Genomic DNA, 21,815 nt, shown 5'->3' with positions numbered 1-21,815 from the left:
AATGTTACATTATATTATTTAAAATAAGAAATCCATACATAAACATTTATCTTTCCATATTTACACTGGTACCGATCTTGGAGCTGCTAGCGTGCTTGCGTCTTGTACATAAGACTGTGGGCTTGATCCCGATCGAGGTCTTTGATGTTATTATTATCATTATTATTATATAATACTTTAAACTAACCAGGCTACATCTCTAAGTGGAAACTAATTAAGTACTCTCACAAAGGCTCTTAACTGACACTATTGTATTAATAAAGTGAACCACTGATATTTGGATTACGATGTAGCGTTCTTCGGCAGACCATACATACTCTATTAGAAATTTAAGTAGCTGTTTAAGGAACTTTTTTTCTTCTAGTTTGCTTTGCGTCTCACCGACACAGAGAAGTCTTATGGTGGCGACGTTAGGATAGAAAAGAGCTAGGGGTGGGAAGGAAACGGCCATGGCCTTAATTAAGACACAGTCCCAGAATTTGCCTTGGGAAACCACGGAAAACCATCGTCAAGACTACCGACGGTGGGATTTAAACCCACTATCTCCCGAATCAACTCAAAGCTGCGCGATCCTTACCGCACGGTCGACTCGCTTGGTCGAACAATTCTCTTTGGAAACATGATGAGTGGGATGATTCGAACATTCCCAAGAGGCGTATTTTAGTTTTCTTTCTTGGAATGCTTTGAGAACGTTACTGTGTTATTTGTACTACTGAATCGACCTTGGCATACCATCCACAAGGTTGTCAAGACATTCTTGGTCCAGCTTATTCTATTTATCCTTGGTGATTCTACGCACGTCTTTCAGATTTTGTGGTTCTCTTTTGTTTGTCCCAGACGTTTTCAGTGGAGTTCATCTGACCCTGGTCCACAAACTTTCCTATAAAATGCATCTAGAAACGTAGCCTCTAAGCTGAAGATCCGAAATAACATATGCATAAACGTTGTTGAACCTCACGGGTTGTTTCAATAATAAATAATGTTATTAGATTTACGTCTCGCTAACTACTTTCTTCGGTTTTAGGAGACATCGAGGTGCTGGGGGCTTGGGACCGACTTGGCATCGGATTTAGCACCCTAAGTATGAATAAGGACGTAGAACTGGGATTATGAGAGTTGGGAATTTTATAGAGCTTTGAAACGTTATAGCTACTCAATATACCACTAGGCATAGCTTAAACCAACACGACTTGCTGACTGATTGAAAAGGTTATGCAACATGTGTAACGCCTGTTCTGGATGAATTTTAAGAGGAATAACTGGAAGAGGAGGAGAATATGGTGCCCCCTCATCCTTTTTGAACCAGGCTTGGGTCCGGCTTGGCAGCGGATTTAGCATGGGTGCTAAAACTAATAGGTCATAAGTTACTAGTTGTGAGCTCCTGAGGCAGCTCTCCAATTAGGACTATACGAATAGAGCATAGCAGTTATCTTGAATAGCAGCCCTTGCCTCAGTTCTCGAATGTCAGGCTGATAAAATTAATAGGTCATAAGTTACAAGTTGTGAGTCCCTGAAGTAGCTCTGTAGATTTAGGCCTAGGAAATCGTCATAGTAGCGAGACCTATAGTAACGTCAGCGCTAACAAGCTTTGACCTGTAGCTATGGCCCCTGCAGCTTTCTCAAGTTAGGCGTCTTGTATCATAACACTTTGTCAGCATTCCTTTACTACACCAGATGGGGAAAATACAGCTTAGCTTACAAAGTCAGTTTTTCTGGTGACATGTACATGTCTTCACATTTATTGTAGTCGGTACACCTTCATCATGCACACATTTCAGTCAGGGTGAGGATATTTGAATTGCACTTAAGCTCTTTGGTTTTGAGTTTATGTCAGCTCCACGTTCGAATCCTTAGAAGCGGCATTTACTCTGATCCCCTAGGGCTGACGTGCCCATTACAAGAGTTGGCCAAGGGGGTTAAATAGAAGATAGCTTAGCACACAACATGCCTAGACTCAGCTAAAAAAACAGAGTTCGCCAATGCAGACACAACAACAGCACAGGTTACTCGGATCTTACCTAAAGCAAGGGTGCCCCTGGAGGAGCTTTACTCTGGTTTTTTTTGCTAGTTGCTTTACGTCGCACCGACACAGATAGGTCTTATGGCGACGATGGGACAGGAAAGGGCTAGGAGTGGGAAGGAAGCGGCCGTGGCCTTAATTAAGGTACAGCCCCAGCATTTGCCTGGTGTGAAAATGGGAAACCACGGAAAACCATTTTCAGGCCTGCCGACAGTGGGGTTCGAACCTACTATCTCCCGAATACTGGACACTGGCCGCACTTAAGCGACTGCAGCTATCGAGCTCGGTTTTTACTCTGTTAGAACCCCACCAAATCAGAATGAAGTGTCCTACAAGAGTTGGCCAAGGAGGTTAAATAGCCGACAGCTTAGCATTCAACATGTCTACACTCAGCTAAAGACCCCTAGTTCACCAATGCAGACACAATAACAGCACCGGTTGCTTGACTCCTACCTAAGGCAAGGGTGCACCCTGGAGGAGCTTTACTCTGCTCGACCCCACCACCTCAGAATGAAGTGTCCTACAAGAGTTCGTCAAGAAGGTTAGATAGATAACAGCTTAACATGCCTAGACTCAGCTAAAAAACCCGCGTTGGCTAACCCATGCTCTCTCAAGTCAGGTACCCATTTTAGTCGCCTCTTACAACAGTATTCCATAAGATGAAAACATCCTATTGTCTGAAGGTGTCAGAGGTTGTAGCACGTAGCTAGAGGTAGATTGCGCGTGGCGGCCACCTTGCACCTTGCACCTGGCTCAGCTTCCAGCAGTTAGTCCTATAGGAACCCATATACAGCCGCCATCTTGCACATTAGCCCCTGGGCCAGCTCAGGCATTTTTTCCCTGCTTATGTCAGGTAATGGTACAAAAACCTAGTATTTTCGCACCTCTACTCCTTCCTTGTACCCTAATGAACATATCTAATAGCAAATGACGGCGCCTACAAGTGAACTGGAGATAGCGTGAATGTGTACCGTAACCCATACATGTCGTTCATAGATCTTGGAAAGGCATTCGTTGATGTTGATTGGACCAAGCTATTTGAAATTCTGAATGTGATCGGGATCAGATACCGAGAACGAAAAAGTATTTACTATCTGTATAAAAATTAGTCTGCAGTGATAGTAATCGAGGGCTTTGAAAAGGAAGCAGCAACCCAGAAAGGAGTGAGGCAAGGTTGCAATGTTCCGCTCCTACTTTTCAGTGTTTATATAGAACAGGCAGTAAATGAAATCAAAGAGGAATTTGGGGAGGGAATCACAATCTAAGGAGAGGAAACTCAAACCCTGAGATTTTTATGATATTTTTTTTATCTGAGACTGCAGAAGTTCTGGAGGAATTGCTGAGTGGTATGGACAGAGTCTTGGGTAAGGAGTACAAGATGAAAATGGATAAGTCCAAAACAAAAGTAATAGAGTGCAGTCGAACAATTTGAGGTAATGCAGGAAATATTAAATTAGGAAATGAAGTCTTAAAGGAATTAGATGAATATTGTTATAACTAAGGATGGCAGAAGTATGGAGGACACCAAACGCAGACTAGCACAAGCAAAGAAGGCCTTTCTTAAGAAAAGAAATTTGGTCACTTCTAACATTGATATGTGAATTCGGAAGACGTTTATGAAGACTTTCATCTGGAGCGTGGCACTGTATGGAAGTGAAACATGGACGATAACTAGCTCAGAAAGAGAATGGAAGCTTTCGAAATGTGGTGTTAGAGAAGAATACTAAAGGTGAGATGGATTGATCGAATAACGAATGAAGAGATAATGAATCGAATTAGTGATAGGAGATCGATTTGAGTAAATTTTGGACAGAAGAAGGGATGGAATGATGGGATACATCTTAAGACACCGAGGAATTGTGCAGTTGGTTTTTGAAGGAAATATTGGCGGTAAGAACGGTGGTGATAGGCCAAGGTATGAATATGACAAGCAGATTAGGGCAGATGTAGGACGTAGAAATGAAAAGTTGAAGGTAGCAGCCGTAGATGTAATGAAGTTAAAACACGGCATTTGCTGGATATGAACAGGAGAAACCGCGCTTCACGTTTGCTGACGGAAACGCTTGAAAGCATCGTCTTCTGAGTGGAAGCCTACAGATACATAACGCGCACCTTATAACCAACTCTGTCGGTTTGTATTCCTCACTGTCTATGCTTGATGTAGGGTAAAAACAGAACTTACTTGCCTGTAGGAACTCTAGATGGAAGGGGGTATTGATTAACTCGGTTGCTTGTACAATTTTCACTGGAAAAATCATATGACCTTAGAAAGGCCATGAAAGCCTTAAACACCGGGCTCGATAGCTGCAGTCGCTTAAGTGCGGCCAGTATCCAGTATTCGGGAGATAGTAGGTTCGAACCCCACTGTCGGCAGCTCTGAAAATGGTTTTCCGTGGTTTCCCATTTTCGCACCAGGCAAATGCTGGGGCTGTACCTTAATTAAGGCCACGGCCGCTTCCTTCCCACTCCTAGCCCTTTCCTGTACCATCGTCGCCATAAGACCTATCTGTGTCGGTGCGACGTAAAGCAACTAGCAAAAAAAAAAAAAAAAAAAAAAAAAAGCCTTAAACCACGTACAGATATTCAGTCATCTGTAATGATTCCGGTGAATCTAGAAGGAGCTGTGATAAGCTGAAGGGAAAAAGAAATTAAAAGTGACGCAAACAAATAAACAAAGGCAGAAAGAAAGAAAGAAAGGAAACAAGTTTACAAGTAGTGAAAGTATATATTTTACTTTTACACCGGTTTTATCATTTACGAATATTCTGTTGTATTCTTCCACAGCAATCTTATCTCTAAACCCAGCAGCTCCTCAATATTTTCGTGGAGTGACTCATCTGTGAATTTTCGAGTTTTTTTTTTTTTTTTTGCTAGGGGCTTTACGTCGCACCGACACAGATAGGTCTTATGGCGACGATGGGATAGGAAAGGCCTAGGAGTTGGAAGGAAGCGGCCGTGGCCTTAATTAAGGTACAGCCCCAGCATTTTCGTGGTGTGAAAATGGGAAACCACGGAAAACCATCTTCAGGGCTGCCGATAGTGGGATTTGAACCTACTATCTCCCGGATGCAAGCTCACAGCAGCGCGCCTCTACGCGCACGGCCAACTCGCCCGGTCGAGGAATTTTGGTGATGACCTACTTGACATACAGGGGTGGGGGAATGGAGGCTTCATGTGTATATAGAACATGTAAACGTGTCTCTTGGGAACGCCTTGAGGTGTATAAGGAGATCCCATCTAAACTCTCCGTCAGAGTGATTAACGATTTCCTGCAGCGATCCGTGATAATCTAGTGAACTGAAAACGGAAAGGATAGGCTCTATATTGCTCTATATTGCTAATATTCTGTTGGATACACAATTGAACGAAGTAATATTCCTAATTTCATTACTTCGAGAATACCTATTCCTGCATAGAACAAAGAAGCCAGAATTATGTGGGTTTTTTTTCAAAGAATTCTCCTGAAAATAGCTGTTGATAGTCCCCTTTTTCTTGCTAGTGGCTTTATGCCGCACCGACACAGATAGGTCTTATGGCGGCGATGGGAGAGGAGAGGCCTAGGAGTTGGAAGGAAGCGGCCTGGCCGTGGCCTGGTGTTAAAATGGGAAACCACGGAAAAACAACTTCAAGGCAAGTGGGATTCGAACGCACTATCTCCCGGATGCAAGCTCACAGCCGCGCCTCTAACCGCACGGCCAACTCGCCCGGTGTTTTGAAAGTGCAAGCAAGTCCACTGATATGAATTCCTTACATTAACATTTAAAGGAGGTGACTTTATTTGAAAGTAAATTACAACTACATAACCTTTCCCGGTCAGGGATTTTCACCTGGATCTGAGGGCTGGTTCGAGGTCCCCGCAGCCAGCGATGTTTGGAGCTATGTGACGGTGAGATAATAGCGACGGTCGTGGTAGCCAAGATTGACGGTTGAGACGATTCAAGGTTCACGCGTCATCTTATGATGTACAGACAGGCTTGTAGTGAACTGAATAGTGTTTGTTAATTCTTTCCTTCCACTAATCAGAAGATGAAAGGGGTCTGACCCTTCGAAGAATTGAAGTATCAGCAAAAGAAAAGGTACGGCGACGGAAAGCGTGAAAATGAAAATGAGTTCTTCCGGGGCATGAAAATAAAATTCAATAATAATAATTTCGTGTGGCTATTTCTAGCAGAGTGCAGCCCTTGTAAGGTAGACCCTCCGATGAGGGTGGGCGGCATCTCCCATGTGTAGGTAACTGCGTTTTATTGTGGTGGAGGATAGTGTTGTGTGTGGTGTGTGAGTTGCAGGGATTTTGGGGACAGCACAAACACCCAGCCCCCGGGCCATTGTAATTAACCAATGAAGTTTAAAATCCCCGACCCGGCCGGGAATCGAACCCGGGACACTCTGAACCGAAGGCAGTACGCTGACCATTCAGCCAACGAGTCGGGCATAAAATTCAATAGTCTGGCATAAGTACAGTAAGTGGGAGCAAAGTCCAGCCCCGCGGTCTAGGGGGCAGCGCGTCCGCCTGTCACCCGCGGCCCCGGGTTCGATTCCCAGCCTGGTCAGGGGTTTTTAGTTGTAAATGATTAATATCCCTGGACTGGGTGTTTGTGTCGCCCTTAACGTTCCTTTCCTCACATTCATCACTCTACATTTCCGCAATTCCAATTACACGCAGCTTCATGTCATATGGTGCAAGTAGGGGCAAAAGATCTTTATAGGTCGACGCCCCGAAAAAATAGCATTAAAAACTGCAGAATTAATGTAATTTGAAAGTAGACTGGAGATGTATAAAAAATTAAATATAAGATATATAGCTTTGTAGCTATGAGCTTGCATTCGGGAGATAGCAGGTTCGAATCGCACTGTCGCCAGCCCTGAAGATGGTTTTCCATGGTTTCCCATTTCCACACTAGACAAATGCTGGGGCTGTACCTTAGTTAAAGCCCCGTTCACTACCTTCCCAAGCCTAGCTCTTTCCTATACCATCATCGCCATAATACCTCTCTGTGTCGGTGCGACGTAAAGCAAAGTGCAAAAAATGTAAGTAGTTTTGTAGCCTATATATCGATATTACTTACCATCAGTCCTGAAACTCAGTTTGAATCCGTTGGGAGGATGCTAAATGGTGGAAAGGGGGGAGGGTAGCTCAGCATCTAACAGAAAAAAACGAGCGATCATTATTACTATTTAGCAGCCGAGTGTTGTTGATGACTTATAAGGATGCAGGTTTCTTCTGCAACACACGGCTTTCAGACGAAAGTCATATTCACCTTGATGACTACATCAATCGACAAATATCCTTTTTTTAATTTCGTTTTTAAGTTTTCAACGCCCGATATCATTATACGGAAATCACTGCACAGCGCGCGATTTGGTGAGACTTGTCCGGTCATGGAATATTGGACACTTATTTCGTCGAGGATTCTGCACGGAATCAAAAAACAGTGGACCACGTAGTCTACAGAGACCTTACTATTAATCCTACTCATTCGCACGGGATTTGCGCCTTTTTTTTTTTTTTCGCGGCAGAGACTTACACCTCCAGCGGCAATGAATGCTGCAAGATTGAGTTACCCACGCCTAGAGGAGTTACTGGACCTTCTTCAGCAATACTTGGTATAGTCAGGGCCTGAACCGTGAGAAATTATAGCCCATCGGCCTATTGAGTCCTTGAGTGCTATTACTCGATATTGTTGTAATCTAGCGATTGGACTGTTTTATTTTTTGGTGGTCTATTGTCATAGGATCATAGATGGTCAGAATATGACCTGGTGCCTTACGGCTGTGTGGGGGTGTGGGTGCGTACGGCAGGGACAACTGAAAGGGGCCTCAGGGGCTCTGGACTTTGGAGTCTGGGTTGGTGATCACGTGGCTCTTAGATGAGTCTTGACATTGCTTCCACTTACTTGTGCCAGGCTCCTCACTTTCAACTATCCTATCCGACCTCAGCTGGTCAATTCTTGTTCTTTTGACCCCGACGGTATTAGGTTTGCGAATTCTAGGGAGTATTTCATTTTCACGCCCTTCGTGGCCCCTATCGTCCTTTGGCCCATATCTTCATTTTTAGAAGCATCGGATCCCTTACATTTCTTCTCTCTGATTAGTGTTAATAGAGGATAACTGCCCGGTTCTACTTCCTCCTAAAACAATAATCGCCACCACCACCGCCACCACCTCATAACGTCCAAGCTCCCTGGTGGAGGGGTTCTGGGTATTACCGAGTCTAGCACAGAACTTCCTGGCTTGCTTCGTAATGCGCTCGATGATGGGAGCTATGTTATTGTTTCTTTGGAGGCCAGAGTTACGTGTGAACCATAGCGCCCCTGAGATAAAATGCAGCGCCCTATCCTGAATGCGCTGCACCCTCGCCAGTGGAGTTGCTGCACTGACCCTGATAGGACTGGCATACTCTAGCGTCTGTTTTCACGGGTGAACTCATTCTTGGTTATTGCCGCTGTAGAACTGATGTGTTGACGGTAGGTAAGTCCTTTGTCGAATGTATCCCTTAGGTACTTGGCAGAGTCTAACCACCTGATGACCTCCCCAAAGTAGTTCAGGGGGGTTCTAGTTCTCTTAGAGAAGAGAGTGGAAGAACTATTGTTAAAAATAATTTTGATTCTCCACTTCACGAGCCAAGGCTCGAGGGTAGGGAGCGCGTCCAGAATGTTGGACTGTACTTTAGCGGGCTGCCATGAGACAGAGGAGATTGCCGTATCGTCCGGGTAAAGAAAGAATTTCGCATGTGCCGGTTTAGGCATATATGTCATGAGCAGATTAAACAGGGTGGGGAATAATATCCCACTATGGGGACACAGCAGCTGCGAGGGGGCAGGGATCGGAAAGGGTCCCATTAACTTCGACCTGGAAGGTGCTGTTTGACAGATAACTTGTTATGAGCCTAATGATAAGAGTGTGGGAAGCCAAGGAGGTGAAGCGTATAAATCAATCCCTCGTGCCACCCCTTATCAAAGGCGCGCGCAGTATCTAAGAAACAGACTCCTGGGTGATGCCAATGGTTGAAATTTTTTGTTATTTCTTCAATCAATCTTAACAGTTGGTGGATCATGGAACGGCTTTTTTCTGAAACCGAACTGCTCGTCAATAATAAGATTATTTTCATCTATTAATTGGTATAGTCTGGAGTGGAGGAGGGGCTCGATTAATTTAGAGACTGTTGAAAGTAGTCAAAATGGTCTATAATTTTTCAGGAAATCAGGGTCGGCCAGAGGTTTAAGGATCATGATCATTTTGGCATTTTTTCCAGGAGATGGGAAAATGCCTTAGTCTGACGATCGTATTAAACATCTTGGTCAGACATGTCAGCGCCTTTATGGGGGAGGTTCTGAAGGGAAGCCGCTGACACATTGTCTAAACCAGCGGTCTTCCTGTTCTTAAGTCTCTTAATATTGGACGGTCTAAAGAACTGTAGATTGGGAGGGAGACCAGGACGCTGATCACACCCCCACCCCTTACATACCCTACAATGCCTGGTAATAACAGTAAACACGAACAACACTAATGCACTCTGGTGGCAGTTCAACTTCTCACGGAGAATTGAAACTCTAATCATTTACACATGCGCCGATAATGTGTACGTGTGCGAAGTTACATTGGCATCCAATCATTTATTCTGGGTGCTTCAAATATTTTGTCAGGTAATCTACATTATTTTGCTTTGTATATGTAATTTATGTACTTACATTATAAACCATCCCCTCGTTGAAATATTCTGACAGAAATAATTTATATTCCTTTGCCTTTTTCTTTCTAATATTTTCAGGAGATGAAAATATTCTCCTTATTACCCCTCAAAATTACAATTGCACCCCAATATCATAAATGCTCTTAAAATATAAAGTTATATTTTATTATATTTCAGAGGCAGATTTTTGGTACCATCCTCCGGTCGTGGCTGGATAGAGCACCCAGAGTCTCTGCACTGCTCGAGCCCCTGGTTACCGCTACCCTTGTGGTCTATTCTACGATTCTTCGTGAGCTGCTGCCAACACCAGCTAAGACACATTACACCTTCAATTTGCGAGATCTTAGCAAAGTATTTCAAGGCATCCTCATGTTGGACCCTGAGTCAGTCAATGTAAGTATGAACACCAGCAAGTACGTAGCAAGAATAATGAAAAATTCATCAAGGGGATCCAAGAGAGTTTGTACCCACTCAGTATTTTTTCTGTTCTACTTAAAGGATTAGAAACGAGTATCACCAGTTCACTTCGTTTTTAAATTCTCATTCTTTTATTTAACATGTTTAATTCAGTTTCTGTAACGACTATGGTAGCCTACTATGACGGACCTTCTTGAAGTCACCACTGACATCAAGTTTGCAATGGATAGAGAAGTGACACTTCTGCTATTCGGTTTAAACAAGGCATTAGGTAGAGTTCATCACGACCGCCTGACAAAATTAAGCGCAGTAACTACCCGGTACAGTTCTATCTCTCTAGGGTCGAGAACTTGTTGAAATGAAGGTCTCACCATGTAGTATTTAACACACGAAATATATATATCAAAATAATGCACAGTTGAGTTTTCCACCTATTCAATACTAAGTTGTATATACAATATTTACATATTATATGGGACTAGTTTCAACCCTACTCGGGGTCATCATCAGCCAAATTAAAACATACACAATATTTGGCGAAATCCTAAAACATGTTTTCTAGCAGTTACCGTCTTATAAAAATATAATTTTACAATATGAAGTGTGATTGAAATGTTGCAAATGAAAATGAAATATGAAATATTACGTGTGATGTAGGTGAGTAATAATTAATACAAGTACATTATACATGCTAAGAGTTCTGGAACAAAAGTACAAATAAGGTGCTCTGTGTTGTTAACATTTATAGACTCATTAGGCTACTCAGCTGTTCCATATTTTACAAATTAGGAAGCGACTATATTTATCCACACCACCAACTATTTGTATGCAGTTTAAATTTCAATATCTAGCCATAATTAAAAGTCGCTTTGCAACTTAGATAAAGAACTTACTCTTGAAAGGGTGACGCCTTGTTTTATATAAAGTCTCCTCACTACACAGTACTCTTGTTAAGAAGATTGAATTACGACGTGTGTGCCTTGCGGCTATAAACATGCCTTTAACTCTTCCTAAATGAAGGAAGCATTGTGTTGCGAAAAAAAAAAAGGTGCTTACGGAACTTCATTTCTCTAATGGTGACGGTGGCGTCGCGTGATCAAAGATTGTATTGGTGTGGCTGTTTCGTCACTATTTGATGCACGCTCAAAAGAAGAAGGGCGAGTCCTATACAGCCTTATACCTCTCAATAAGGTACGGAAATTCGATTAATTGGACGGAACGGAGTGGTAAAATTCAATACAAGATGAAGGTTCGTCTTAGTTTTAGTGGAATGTGAACTAACAAGCACTCTGGTAAGGCATTCTATTTACTTTGCGTTAGATCTCCTGGTGTGAACTAAAATAAGTTCGTTCCTTTCTTCGATTTGTCTCGGCAATCCTTGGCAATATGAAAGTAACTGAGGTTTTAGCCATACCACCAGCACCACTCCGTATACAGCCAGTACCTGTGATGAATCGTGGAAGAGTGAAGCTTGTAGTGTCATGTATTTCAATGATTTTGGGAGACAGATTTTTTAATAGAAATTTCTGGTTCAGCGAGGGAAGGTACGGGAGAATACCTTGTTCTTAATTCCTCTGGTTCGCCTCCGCAGTGACACTGGTCCCTAGTGGTGGATCTGTGAGGCGGGGGAATCCAACCAGTCTTCGTGCTAAGGATCTCACATCCACATAACATAAACCGTGTTGATACCAAGCCATACACTTTAGGTAGCATTTACAACAGGATTACTTCAACTCATTTAATGTTCTAGGCTCATTAAGAGGAATCCCCAGTATCCCGGGCATAACTGATTTGGGGATGAGATAAGCTCTCATTAAGTGTTGACCCTCTTAGTAGTATTGACAGGCATTGCCGTGGAAGGGATTGTACAAAGTGTTAAGAAAATTCACTGCACTGGGATTTGTGCCAACAATTTTGGACGAAGATCAAAAACATCAAAACATCTGCTTTAGTATGTACCAAATGTTTTCTCTTGTGGAGTACGTCAAATTTCTGGATGTTGATGGTGCAGGGTTATCCGCGGCAAGAATAAGTATTGTCATTGATAATACAACATAATAGCGTGGGAGAAACATCTGACACAGTAGATACCATTTTAAACAGATGATGGATCACACTAAAGAAGTATGGAATATCAGTGGTATTGGACGTGGAAGATTACGAATGAAAATAACCTTATTGTTATCTTAATTCTATTTCCGTTGGTGTTGTGAACAATTATTGTAAAAATTTCAAATTTTTAGGCGTAAGATCTTGTTATCCACAAGAACGCTTTTAAATGAGGAAAAACTCCCTTTGGACATCACAAGACGTCTGATGCCCCATTACATGAAATCTGGTATCCATTCTTCCCTTCATTTTTAGCCCCTACTTTCCTAATTTTATTATTTTGCTGGTACAATATTCCTGAGAAATTAATTATACAGCTGTAATGTTGTGAATAGTGATAAATATCGTTGATGGCAGTTTTCTGAAGTGAATATTGGTATAAGCTAATATTCCTCGGATACCTACTACCTCACTTGTCCTGACTGTAGCAGGGACACTGCTAGCTTTCACTTTAACAATCATTTATACCTGTTTTTACTTCTTACAAACACCCCCATTGTTTCAATCTACGTGCCTCATTCACTAGATACAGGTTCAAGACGGAGATATACCTCAGGAAATGTATTTCTGGAAAGTTCAACTCCAGAAAGTGCTATCACGAAAACTTACCTCACACTTGCAACAAGAATATTAACTTTTGAAAACGGGAGACATATTTATTCTTCCAGACTCTGCTGGCCGTGTGCCAAACAGACTGATAGCACAAACTTAGAATGAAACACATTCAAAACTTCAGCTGCCTTCGTCATATAATTTGCAGCATTTTTAACGTTTGTCATCGAACGAGTTGGCCATGTAGTTTGGGACACACAACTGTTGTATTCGGAAGATGGCGGGTTCTAATTCCACCGTCAGCAGCTTTTCCGCGATTTCCCATTTGCATACAAGGCGAATGCTGGACTGTATATACATTAAAGCTACGGCTACTTTCTACCCAGACCTAGCCATTCCCATACTGGCATTGCCGAAAAACTTCTGTGTGTTAGTCCGACGTTCAACACCAATAGGGAAAAGAGAAAAACCCTTTGTTGTCTCTTTCTTCTGAAAGCCGTAGCAGTCGTAGTGCATCCTCAATACCTGGGAAACCTTATCGTTGAGTTGTATGATTACAACAACTCCTTGGACAAAATGAAATATGGAGTGAGGGGTTCAAATTCATCTAATTTTCCAAGAATCACATTGTGTGCTAGACCATCCATATGAATCGATAGTTCCATTGACTGTTAATCAACTATATGGATCTTAAATATTTATACCAAGGACGTAAGGAGTGTTTAAGTAAACTTTCCTTTAGATTCATGAAGAAATTTTCTTTTGTAATACTTCTCTAGAAAATATCGAAATTTCTTGTATTTTATTTCTGTTGCTATGCTGGAAGATAAGAACACGTAGAATATATGCAATATGTTCAAACACCAAGGTCTTAAAACAGCCTTCACAAAGAACAAAACGTCAGCAGGGGCCGATGACCTGAGATGTTAGGCTCCTTTAAACAACAATCATCATCATCATCATCAAAATATCAGGAAATGCAATTTGAACACAAAAAGTAATTTTTCTCAAAATCAGGAATTGATGAACTAAATCAAACGAAAAGTAATTTCCACACCAAATGCAAAGAACACAAGAAACGCCATTAGATAAATGGACATTGAGCATTCGGGGAGCATGTGTATGACAGTTCATACAACTGTACAAACGTCATCTAGAAACTGTACACATCGACAATAAAAGCAGCTCGTTAAGGAGGCGATAGAAATTCAGTTCGCAAAAAGTCTTACCGAACCGTTAACGACCACTCACATCTGAAAAACTCCACCTCTTCGTGTACTCCTCACTAATTTACATTAGCTCTTAATGAATCGCACTGGATGTTACTATGATGAATAGTACGTCTGGAATGTGGGTCAGAATATTTTTACTTGCACTAAATCCTATGAATTTAGGCAGTGGTTTGCCACCCAAGATAGTTATGTAGGTTATTTACTGTATCACTAAGGAAAGTCATACAAGGTACTATTTAATTTATAATCGCACATTTATTCCTTCCAATGTTTTTGTCATGCATTCGTTCTATGACAAATAGGCCTAAGCCACGGCTATGTAGAGAGCGTTTGCTATCTGATGACATAAAGCGTTAATTGCCGACTAAAGATGTTTTAATACGGACGATTCAATGAACTGCAGCGTTAGTGAGAAGGGAGGAACTTTCACTTCACTAGTTGCTATGACCGAGCTCGATAGCTGCAGTCGCTTAAGTGCGGCCAGTATCCAGTATTCGGGAGATAGTAGATTCGAACTCCACTGTCGGCAGCCCTGAAGATGGTTTTCCGTGGTTTACCATTTTCACACCAGGAAAATGCTGGGGCTGTACTTCAATTAAGAACACGGCCGCTTCCTTCCGACTCCCAGCCCTTCCCTGTCCCATCGTCGCCATAAGACCTATCTGTATCGGTGCAACGTAAAGCAACTAGCAAAAAAAGAAAGTAATTGCTACGAAAGTGTTCACATCGGTTTCTCATCATACGTTAGTGTAATAAGGCTTTACTTCTCTCCCAGTAGCACAGTAGTTGGCCCTGAGGTTCACTCAGCCTACACCAAAAATGAGTACCAGGTTAACTCCTAGGGGCAAAGGTGGCCGGGCGTAAAGCTAACCACTCTACCCCATCAAGTGCCGAGGTTACGGATAGTGGAAGCCTTTACCTTCCACCCTTCAAAGGGTCTTCATAGACTGTACGGAGATGACTTTGCTTTGCTTTGCTTTTTAGCACAGCAGTAGATACCCCCTCCGCTGTCTCTCTTTCCCTCCACTGCAGCACTTCCCATAACGCCATCGAACAAAGAGATTACCCTCCCGCCTACCAGGCGAGTGGATTAGCAAATTATCTTCATTGGGGTAATCATATTAACGAGTTTGTCAAGAAAGGTTACAGATGTCTTCGTATGGTTATGGGAGTATTTAAGAGTTGTAGTAAGGACGTACAAGACAGGGCACATAAGTCTGTGGTAGGACCCTAATTAGAGTATGGTTTTAATTTATAGAACCCACACCAGGACAGCTACATACGAGAACTGAAAAAGATCCAAAGGAAAGCAGCACGCTTTGTTTTGGGTGACTTCCGACAAAGGAGTACTGTTACGAAATTGTTCCAAACATTGGGTTGGGAAGATTTGGGAGTAAGGAGAGGAGATGCTCGACTGTGTAGTATGTTCCGAGCGTTCAGTGGAGAGATGGCCTGGAATGTCATTAGTAGGCAAATAAACTTGAGCGGACCATTTAAAAGTAGGAAAGATTATAACATGAAGATAAAGTACCAGTAGGAATTCAAGAGGACACATTGGGGCAAATATTCATTTATAGGACGAGGAGTAAGGGGCTGGAATAAATCATCAAAGGGAATGTTCGATAAATTTCCAAGTTATTTTAAAACGTTTAAGGCTAGGTAAACAACTGATAGGGTGACAGCCCCAAATGCAGACCGATTGATTGATTGATTGATTGATTGATTGATTGATTGATTGATTGATTGATTGATTGATTGATTGATTGATTGATTGATTGATTGATTGATTGATTGATTGATTGATTGATTGATTGATCAGTGGCTTATGCTGGGATCAAGACATGGGCTACCAGTAGACTTAGGTTACCCCTTTTCGATGATAGGTTTAGTGAACGCCAAGCATTCAGCGTTTTGAGCTGCAGCTATTCATTTTATCCTCCTTAGGACACCACCAACCCTACACAGATGCCATGCACTATTATTATTATTATTATTATTATTATTATTATTATTATTATTATTATTATTATTATTATTAGTAACGCATGATTGATAGCAGTGGCGATCTGACGGACCGAAGCCTAGCACACCTATACCCCGTCCCCCCGGCCCGCTCCTATCCGATATATAGCAAGTCGCTATGGCTGAGTAGCGGGGAGAGGGACGAGGGGTCTGGGCTGCGATATCAGTCTCCGATGCTTAGCTCTCAGAAATAGGTGCGACGTTTTTCTCCATGCTTTCAAGTTTTGAAAATGGAACAATGTGTCAGATGCTTTTTATTATAATGTGCTTTAGACTTCCATCGTTCTCAGTTGAGGTTTGGGTTTCAACGATAGCCTTGATAGCCCTCAGTATACGCCACTGATAACGATCCTGTACAAGCTTGTTTTAAATTCACTTCTGTCCCCAATGTTGTAGAAAAGAATGTCATTATAGGTGGTCGTGGTTGAGATCCTGGAGAATGTATGTGGTCTTTTTCAAATTCAAACTTACGTTCCTGTGGGTGGATTCCACTTCCAGCTCGAGGTCCTCTGGCTAGGATCACGATGTCAGGAGTCACGTGAAACTATAAACTTTCATCAGAATCTCAGTTCGTCCGCATATCAGATTGTCTCAGCAGAACTTCCTACAGGGCAACTTCCCAACAGTTCATCTAATAAAGTTGTTCTTTTCATGAATGTTAAAGTACGATTATACACATGGGGCCTTCAGTTATATGTGAAATCCGAGCTGCAGGGATGTGACTTTCACTTTAAAATGTTCCATATTCAGGGCCTGGATTTGAGCCGCAATTGCCTTGGTGAAATGTTAATGACAATATTTATCAGTACCTCACAAAACCGCGTAAATAAATTGTACTGGGAGGAACACCTCAACGCCGCGTATTCAAAATTAGCGCCTAATGAACTCCTCTATTGAACAAAAGTGAAAACTACTACAACAGGTACTTAGAGCTTTAATCAGAAGATGTCACCACCGAAATATTATGTAATTTTGTTATTGTGCAGTTTCCTAAACTGAGTGAATTTCTCCTTGTTTTGTTTTGATATACATCAAGAAGTTTGAACATTTTTCTACAGATGACACCACCAAAAATTATGATAATGCATTCTGGTGCAAAGTGAAAGAACTTATAATTTAAAGAAGTTTTGTATTTCTAGGTTGTCCTTAACTGATCTATGTTCATTTATTTTTGGGTTGGAAATACTTCCTTTTTCTTTCCGCCAGTTTTGAATCTGGCCAATGAAAAATTTCTGTAATTAATTTTCAACCTACCACAGGCTTTTTGGTCGATTCTGAGTGTAACTTTGAGATTAACCAATTAAATTGAGAGGGTGTGGCTGGTTTAGTCTTGAATGATCTCGAACCTTCCATGAGGGTTTATAAACTGCGGCTTTTCACGTTTCTTGGCCAATTGATCGTCGTCTATCTGAGTGTGTGTATTTAAACAGGAGGCGGGTGGCCTCTTTTGTCGGCAGCCAGAACATCTACAAGGAAATGGCCACATAATTCCATCCTTCTTGCTGTAGCCGCAAATTATTCCGAGGGGAAGGTCCGAACCTTTACTATGTAACCTTTTCTAAAATGTAACTTTTCTTTTGGCTAATGTAAAAACTTCATAAAATCTTTAATTGTAAATTTGGGATAGAGAGTGAATTACCCTCTCGAGCTCCCCTGCATCTTGGTTTGAAATAACTACGTTTTGTAACTGTTTAATGCATTAATTCAATCTTTATTCGTGTCACCTCAGTAGTTTGGGAATAGCCCCTGCTTCATCGGCCGAGAGCCCTATAGGTTTTAATATTTCATTATCTGGAGCGCAGTGTTCGCTTCCATTCAGTGTGTGTTTCGGGCCGTTTGCTTAACCTGTTCTTTTTCACAAAGGCCCTATAGGTTGGGTACGAGATACCCCTGTTTCAGTTTGTAAGTTGAGCCATGGAAGGCCAGAGAGTGTAAGATTTTGATGTTGCCTCGAGTAGGCTGGAGGAAACGGAGAGCCTGTTAGCTCTTTTCAAGTTTTGTAATTGTGACGGGTGCCTCTGGAAGGCTTGATATTTGTAATTGAGGGAGCAAGTGCTCTTGATTTGGGGGATTTCTGCGCTTGACTTGATGGTTCCCAGTTTTTAACTTAAATTTTGTAAACTGGATCCGGTATCTCTGGAATTGTAAAACTAGGGGCTTGAAGCCCAGAATCTGTAAATATCAATAATCTTGGATTTCCCAGCCTTGTTTAATGATTGCTATTTGTACCTGTAATGTTGTTATGAAAAATATTGTTAAGTTTGTTTTCGGAAAAGAAATATATCCTTTTAAAGTTTTAACTTAATTTTGATATTGTAGATAGACCCATTCACCCTGGCACCTTCTTTAACCTCTTTCTGCTCCATGGGTATCCCCGTAACATAAATAATAATGTAATTAAGGAATTCGTACAATATGCATACTTATACAAGACTCGTTGACTCCGTTCTGTCAGGGATTTGTCTAAGAACACGCGTCGGAGCATGGCATCTCTCACACAGATTATCTCGGCGTCTACAGACACTGCGGACCCGGCTCGCGGAATCCCATAGTTCTGCATACTTCATGATATAATTCATGTACGGCAAATGTAGTTAGTGACCATGTGTCTTAAATCATATCTTCCGCATATCCACTTCAAATTTACCATAGCATCAGTTGAATTTACATGCCAAAAACTACTTTTGCACCTTTTGGGGATGCTGAAGTGCCAGAATTTTGTTCTTCAAGATTTATTGTAGATGCTGGTAAATGTACAGACACTAAGATGGCGTAATCACACTTAAATACCACCAAACCAGCCCGTATACGACGTATATTTGCCCACAATTAAATACCAGCATGCGTCTTATATATGGCACTCTCAGATCAACTCCAGTCTACTGGATCCCACTGTTGTCTGTAATAATGCCACCTGACTAACGAAGATCCAGTGATCTTGTTCGAGAGTACAACAAGATCTGCAAGAATCCTCTGCTGCCTGATCTAGACGACATAACAGCTCTTGGTCTCCAAAGACTGAATCAAGACATCCATCCCTTTGTGATGATGTTCTGAAGACGCCCACCAAGTTCAATGCTTTAGAGGAGAGGAAAGGCCTCTGGAATAACTCTGCTGACTTGCCCCTGCATAACATCTTCAGAGGGGAAAAATTTGCTAGCGGATTCCAACTGCTGTGTGCAACTTGGTCCAGACTGAACAGGATCAGAACAGGTCATGGACGGTGCAGGGATTCTCTCTACAGTGGAACTTTATACCATCTCCAGAATGTGATTGTGGAGTCCCTCGCCAGACCATTCCCCACATTGTAAGCAAGTGTCAACATCGGGCTTATACAAGTAGATTGGAAGACTTCCTATCACCAATAGCGGAAGCACTACAGTGGATTTAAAAGTTGGACATTCAGATATGATAAGATAACACTAATGCCTGAAGTGAACCGATGCTTTTGTTATTGTGTACATATTGTATATTATGTACATACTTTCCTTGCCATACGCTAATAATAATCACCAAACTAAGCAGGAGTTGAACCCGCCAATCTGAGCTCGAAAGGCCAGCGCTCGCCAGTTTGAGCCACCCAATTAAACACCATTATTGACCATGGTTAGTGCAGTTACTTTAAACTCATATTATTGTAAATTTATGCAACATCGCGTTCCTTCCCATTGTAATCCAGTTATCAACAAACTGAACTCATCTCTAATGGGATCACCTTTGACTCTAGCTCTGATATCAGGCTTCTTGGAATAGATTGCATTGCCAACTAACCTACGGCTGTTCCAGTAATTATCTGAAGCAATTAGTCGCTGTAGATTGTTATTCAGAGAACTGAATCCCAAAATTAGCAAGAAATCCTAACGTAGGTATACATAGAATGTTACCATTTATTACACTAGGTTATAATGATACATTTGCAGAGAAATATTAATTAATAAATGTATCAAACTTGCATTGGGACAATATTACACGAAAGACAGTTTGTCAGAAGAAAATTGCACAATAATTTTCCAACAAAGTAGCATGAGGTGAATTTTAGATAAATTAAAAAGTAATAGGATGTACTAATATCACTACAAAGTATACTTCTTCCTCCTGGCCTTTTTCCAGTTTATTGCGGTCGGTATTTGAAGTAAATTTGGCCCTGTTTTACATCCAGATGCCTTTCTTGATACCATCCCTATGTGGAGGGATGTTTTATGTAATTTTCTGGTAGTTGGTAGTGTTGCGATAATATGTAGATGAATAGAAGTGTATTAAAACGAACACGAACACCTAGTCCCCGAACCGGAGTAATAAACTTACGAAGTTTAAATCTCTCACCGGATATGGGATCGAAACTAGGACCTTCCGAATCAAAAACTACTTCGTTGGCTATTAAGCCAAATAGCCAGAATTTAGGAAGTATAGGAACATTTTAAAAAATGGGTTTTATATTGTGAAGTTTGTTATTACGGAAGCAGCTCACGCAATCCTACGTTGCTTTTTTCCATCACCGACTATTTAAATGAAAAAAGAAAGGAATATCAAATTACAATTAATTAGCTATTTACATTCACTGTTTAGCAGGAACGAAAGTATGGTTAAGCGAATCGTTTTCGTTAATAAGAAAGCTAAAATATACAGTATTTCTCTCTCAACAATTATTTCACAAATCGGGAAATATACCTGCATTTCGTAGAGATGATCACAGGTCTACATCTCCTGAAATGCCCGAATTAATTTCACATTCACTCTGTAAAACTAAATTTCAAGACCAAACAAACCATTTTCATAAAAACCACTAGAAAATAATAATTTCAGTGTGCACATCGATGTCTAGGAGATGAGTGGCCTCCCATTCTGCGTTAAGTGTTAGCAGATTGTCTGTTGCATGCTGTTCAAACACAGAAACACATTTTTTTAAAGGCTGGGTAGTTCAAGTGGTATAGGAGCTCACATTTGCGGGTTCTCTTCTGGCTCAGTCCGATGGTATTTGAAGGTGCTCAAATACATCAGCTTCGTATTGGTCGATTCAATGGCGGGAGGAAATTTCGGCCTCTCGGTGTCTCCGAAAACCGTAAAAGTAGACATCGAGACGTAAAAATCCAATAATATTAACTGTAGAAACCAATTTAAATTGGCTGTAAAAGTACACATATTCACCATCAAAAGTAAACAGCCATGCTTTAAATAACAGGAACCGAGCGAGTTGTCCGTGGAGAAATAAAGCATCCCGTTCCGAAATTACGATGTGATTGGATGCTGTTCGGCGCTCGAAGAGCAGTAATGTGCCTAAATTCTACGGGAGCTTCTTTTGGAGTTTCGGCATCAGTATTTTGAAACTATATACTTATATAAAGGTATGAGATGAAAATAGACGTGAATTAATGAGGCACTTGCAGGCATCTTTGAAACTTTGTACCAGAGAAGCTGATGACCTCACAATCCCTGGAAAAATCGAAAATTCCCTGAGGGAGACACGCTGGGGGTTTCAAATTTTGGGCTCAGCATAAGAACGCAGTCGTATATATTTTTTCCAAAGCGATAATATTTAGGTTTTGTGGGCTTAAAATTTCCTAAAAGTCTTCATATTTACCCCGTCCCCCGAATCAAAATGGCGGCACAATCTGCCAGACGAGATAGAAAATTGAAATTTGGCAAAATTATAGTTTTCAGCCCGTAACAGATGGCCTAACCGGTAAGTAGTATAACAAAATGGATGGCACAATCGAACTCAGCATGAAGAGATCTACAACATTGGTCATCTGACATTTTATCGTATCTCCGTCCC

At 41.4% G+C, this 21,815-nt stretch overlaps 1 protein-coding gene across 1 annotated transcript in view; it reads left to right on the top strand.

Annotated features, from left to right (window-relative positions):
• The window catches only part of LOC136866853 (dynein axonemal heavy chain 1), a 1,878,455-nt gene that overhangs the window by 611,478 nt on the left and 1,245,162 nt on the right, over window positions 1–21,815 (top strand). The window contains exon 10 of the mRNA XM_068226864.1: window positions 9,888–10,103. Within this exon, the coding sequence (XP_068082965.1) occupies window positions 9,888–10,103 (216 nt within the window). The remainder of the gene's footprint in view (window positions 1–9,887; window positions 10,104–21,815) is intronic.

Source organism: Anabrus simplex, chromosome 3, assembly GCF_040414725.1.
Source record: "Anabrus simplex isolate iqAnaSimp1 chromosome 3, ASM4041472v1, whole genome shotgun sequence".
NCBI classification, from domain to species: Eukaryota; Metazoa; Arthropoda; class Insecta; order Orthoptera; family Tettigoniidae; genus Anabrus; species Anabrus simplex.
The sequence above is the reverse complement of the archived record's forward strand: the minus strand, read 5'-3'. Positions and strand labels throughout refer to the sequence as shown.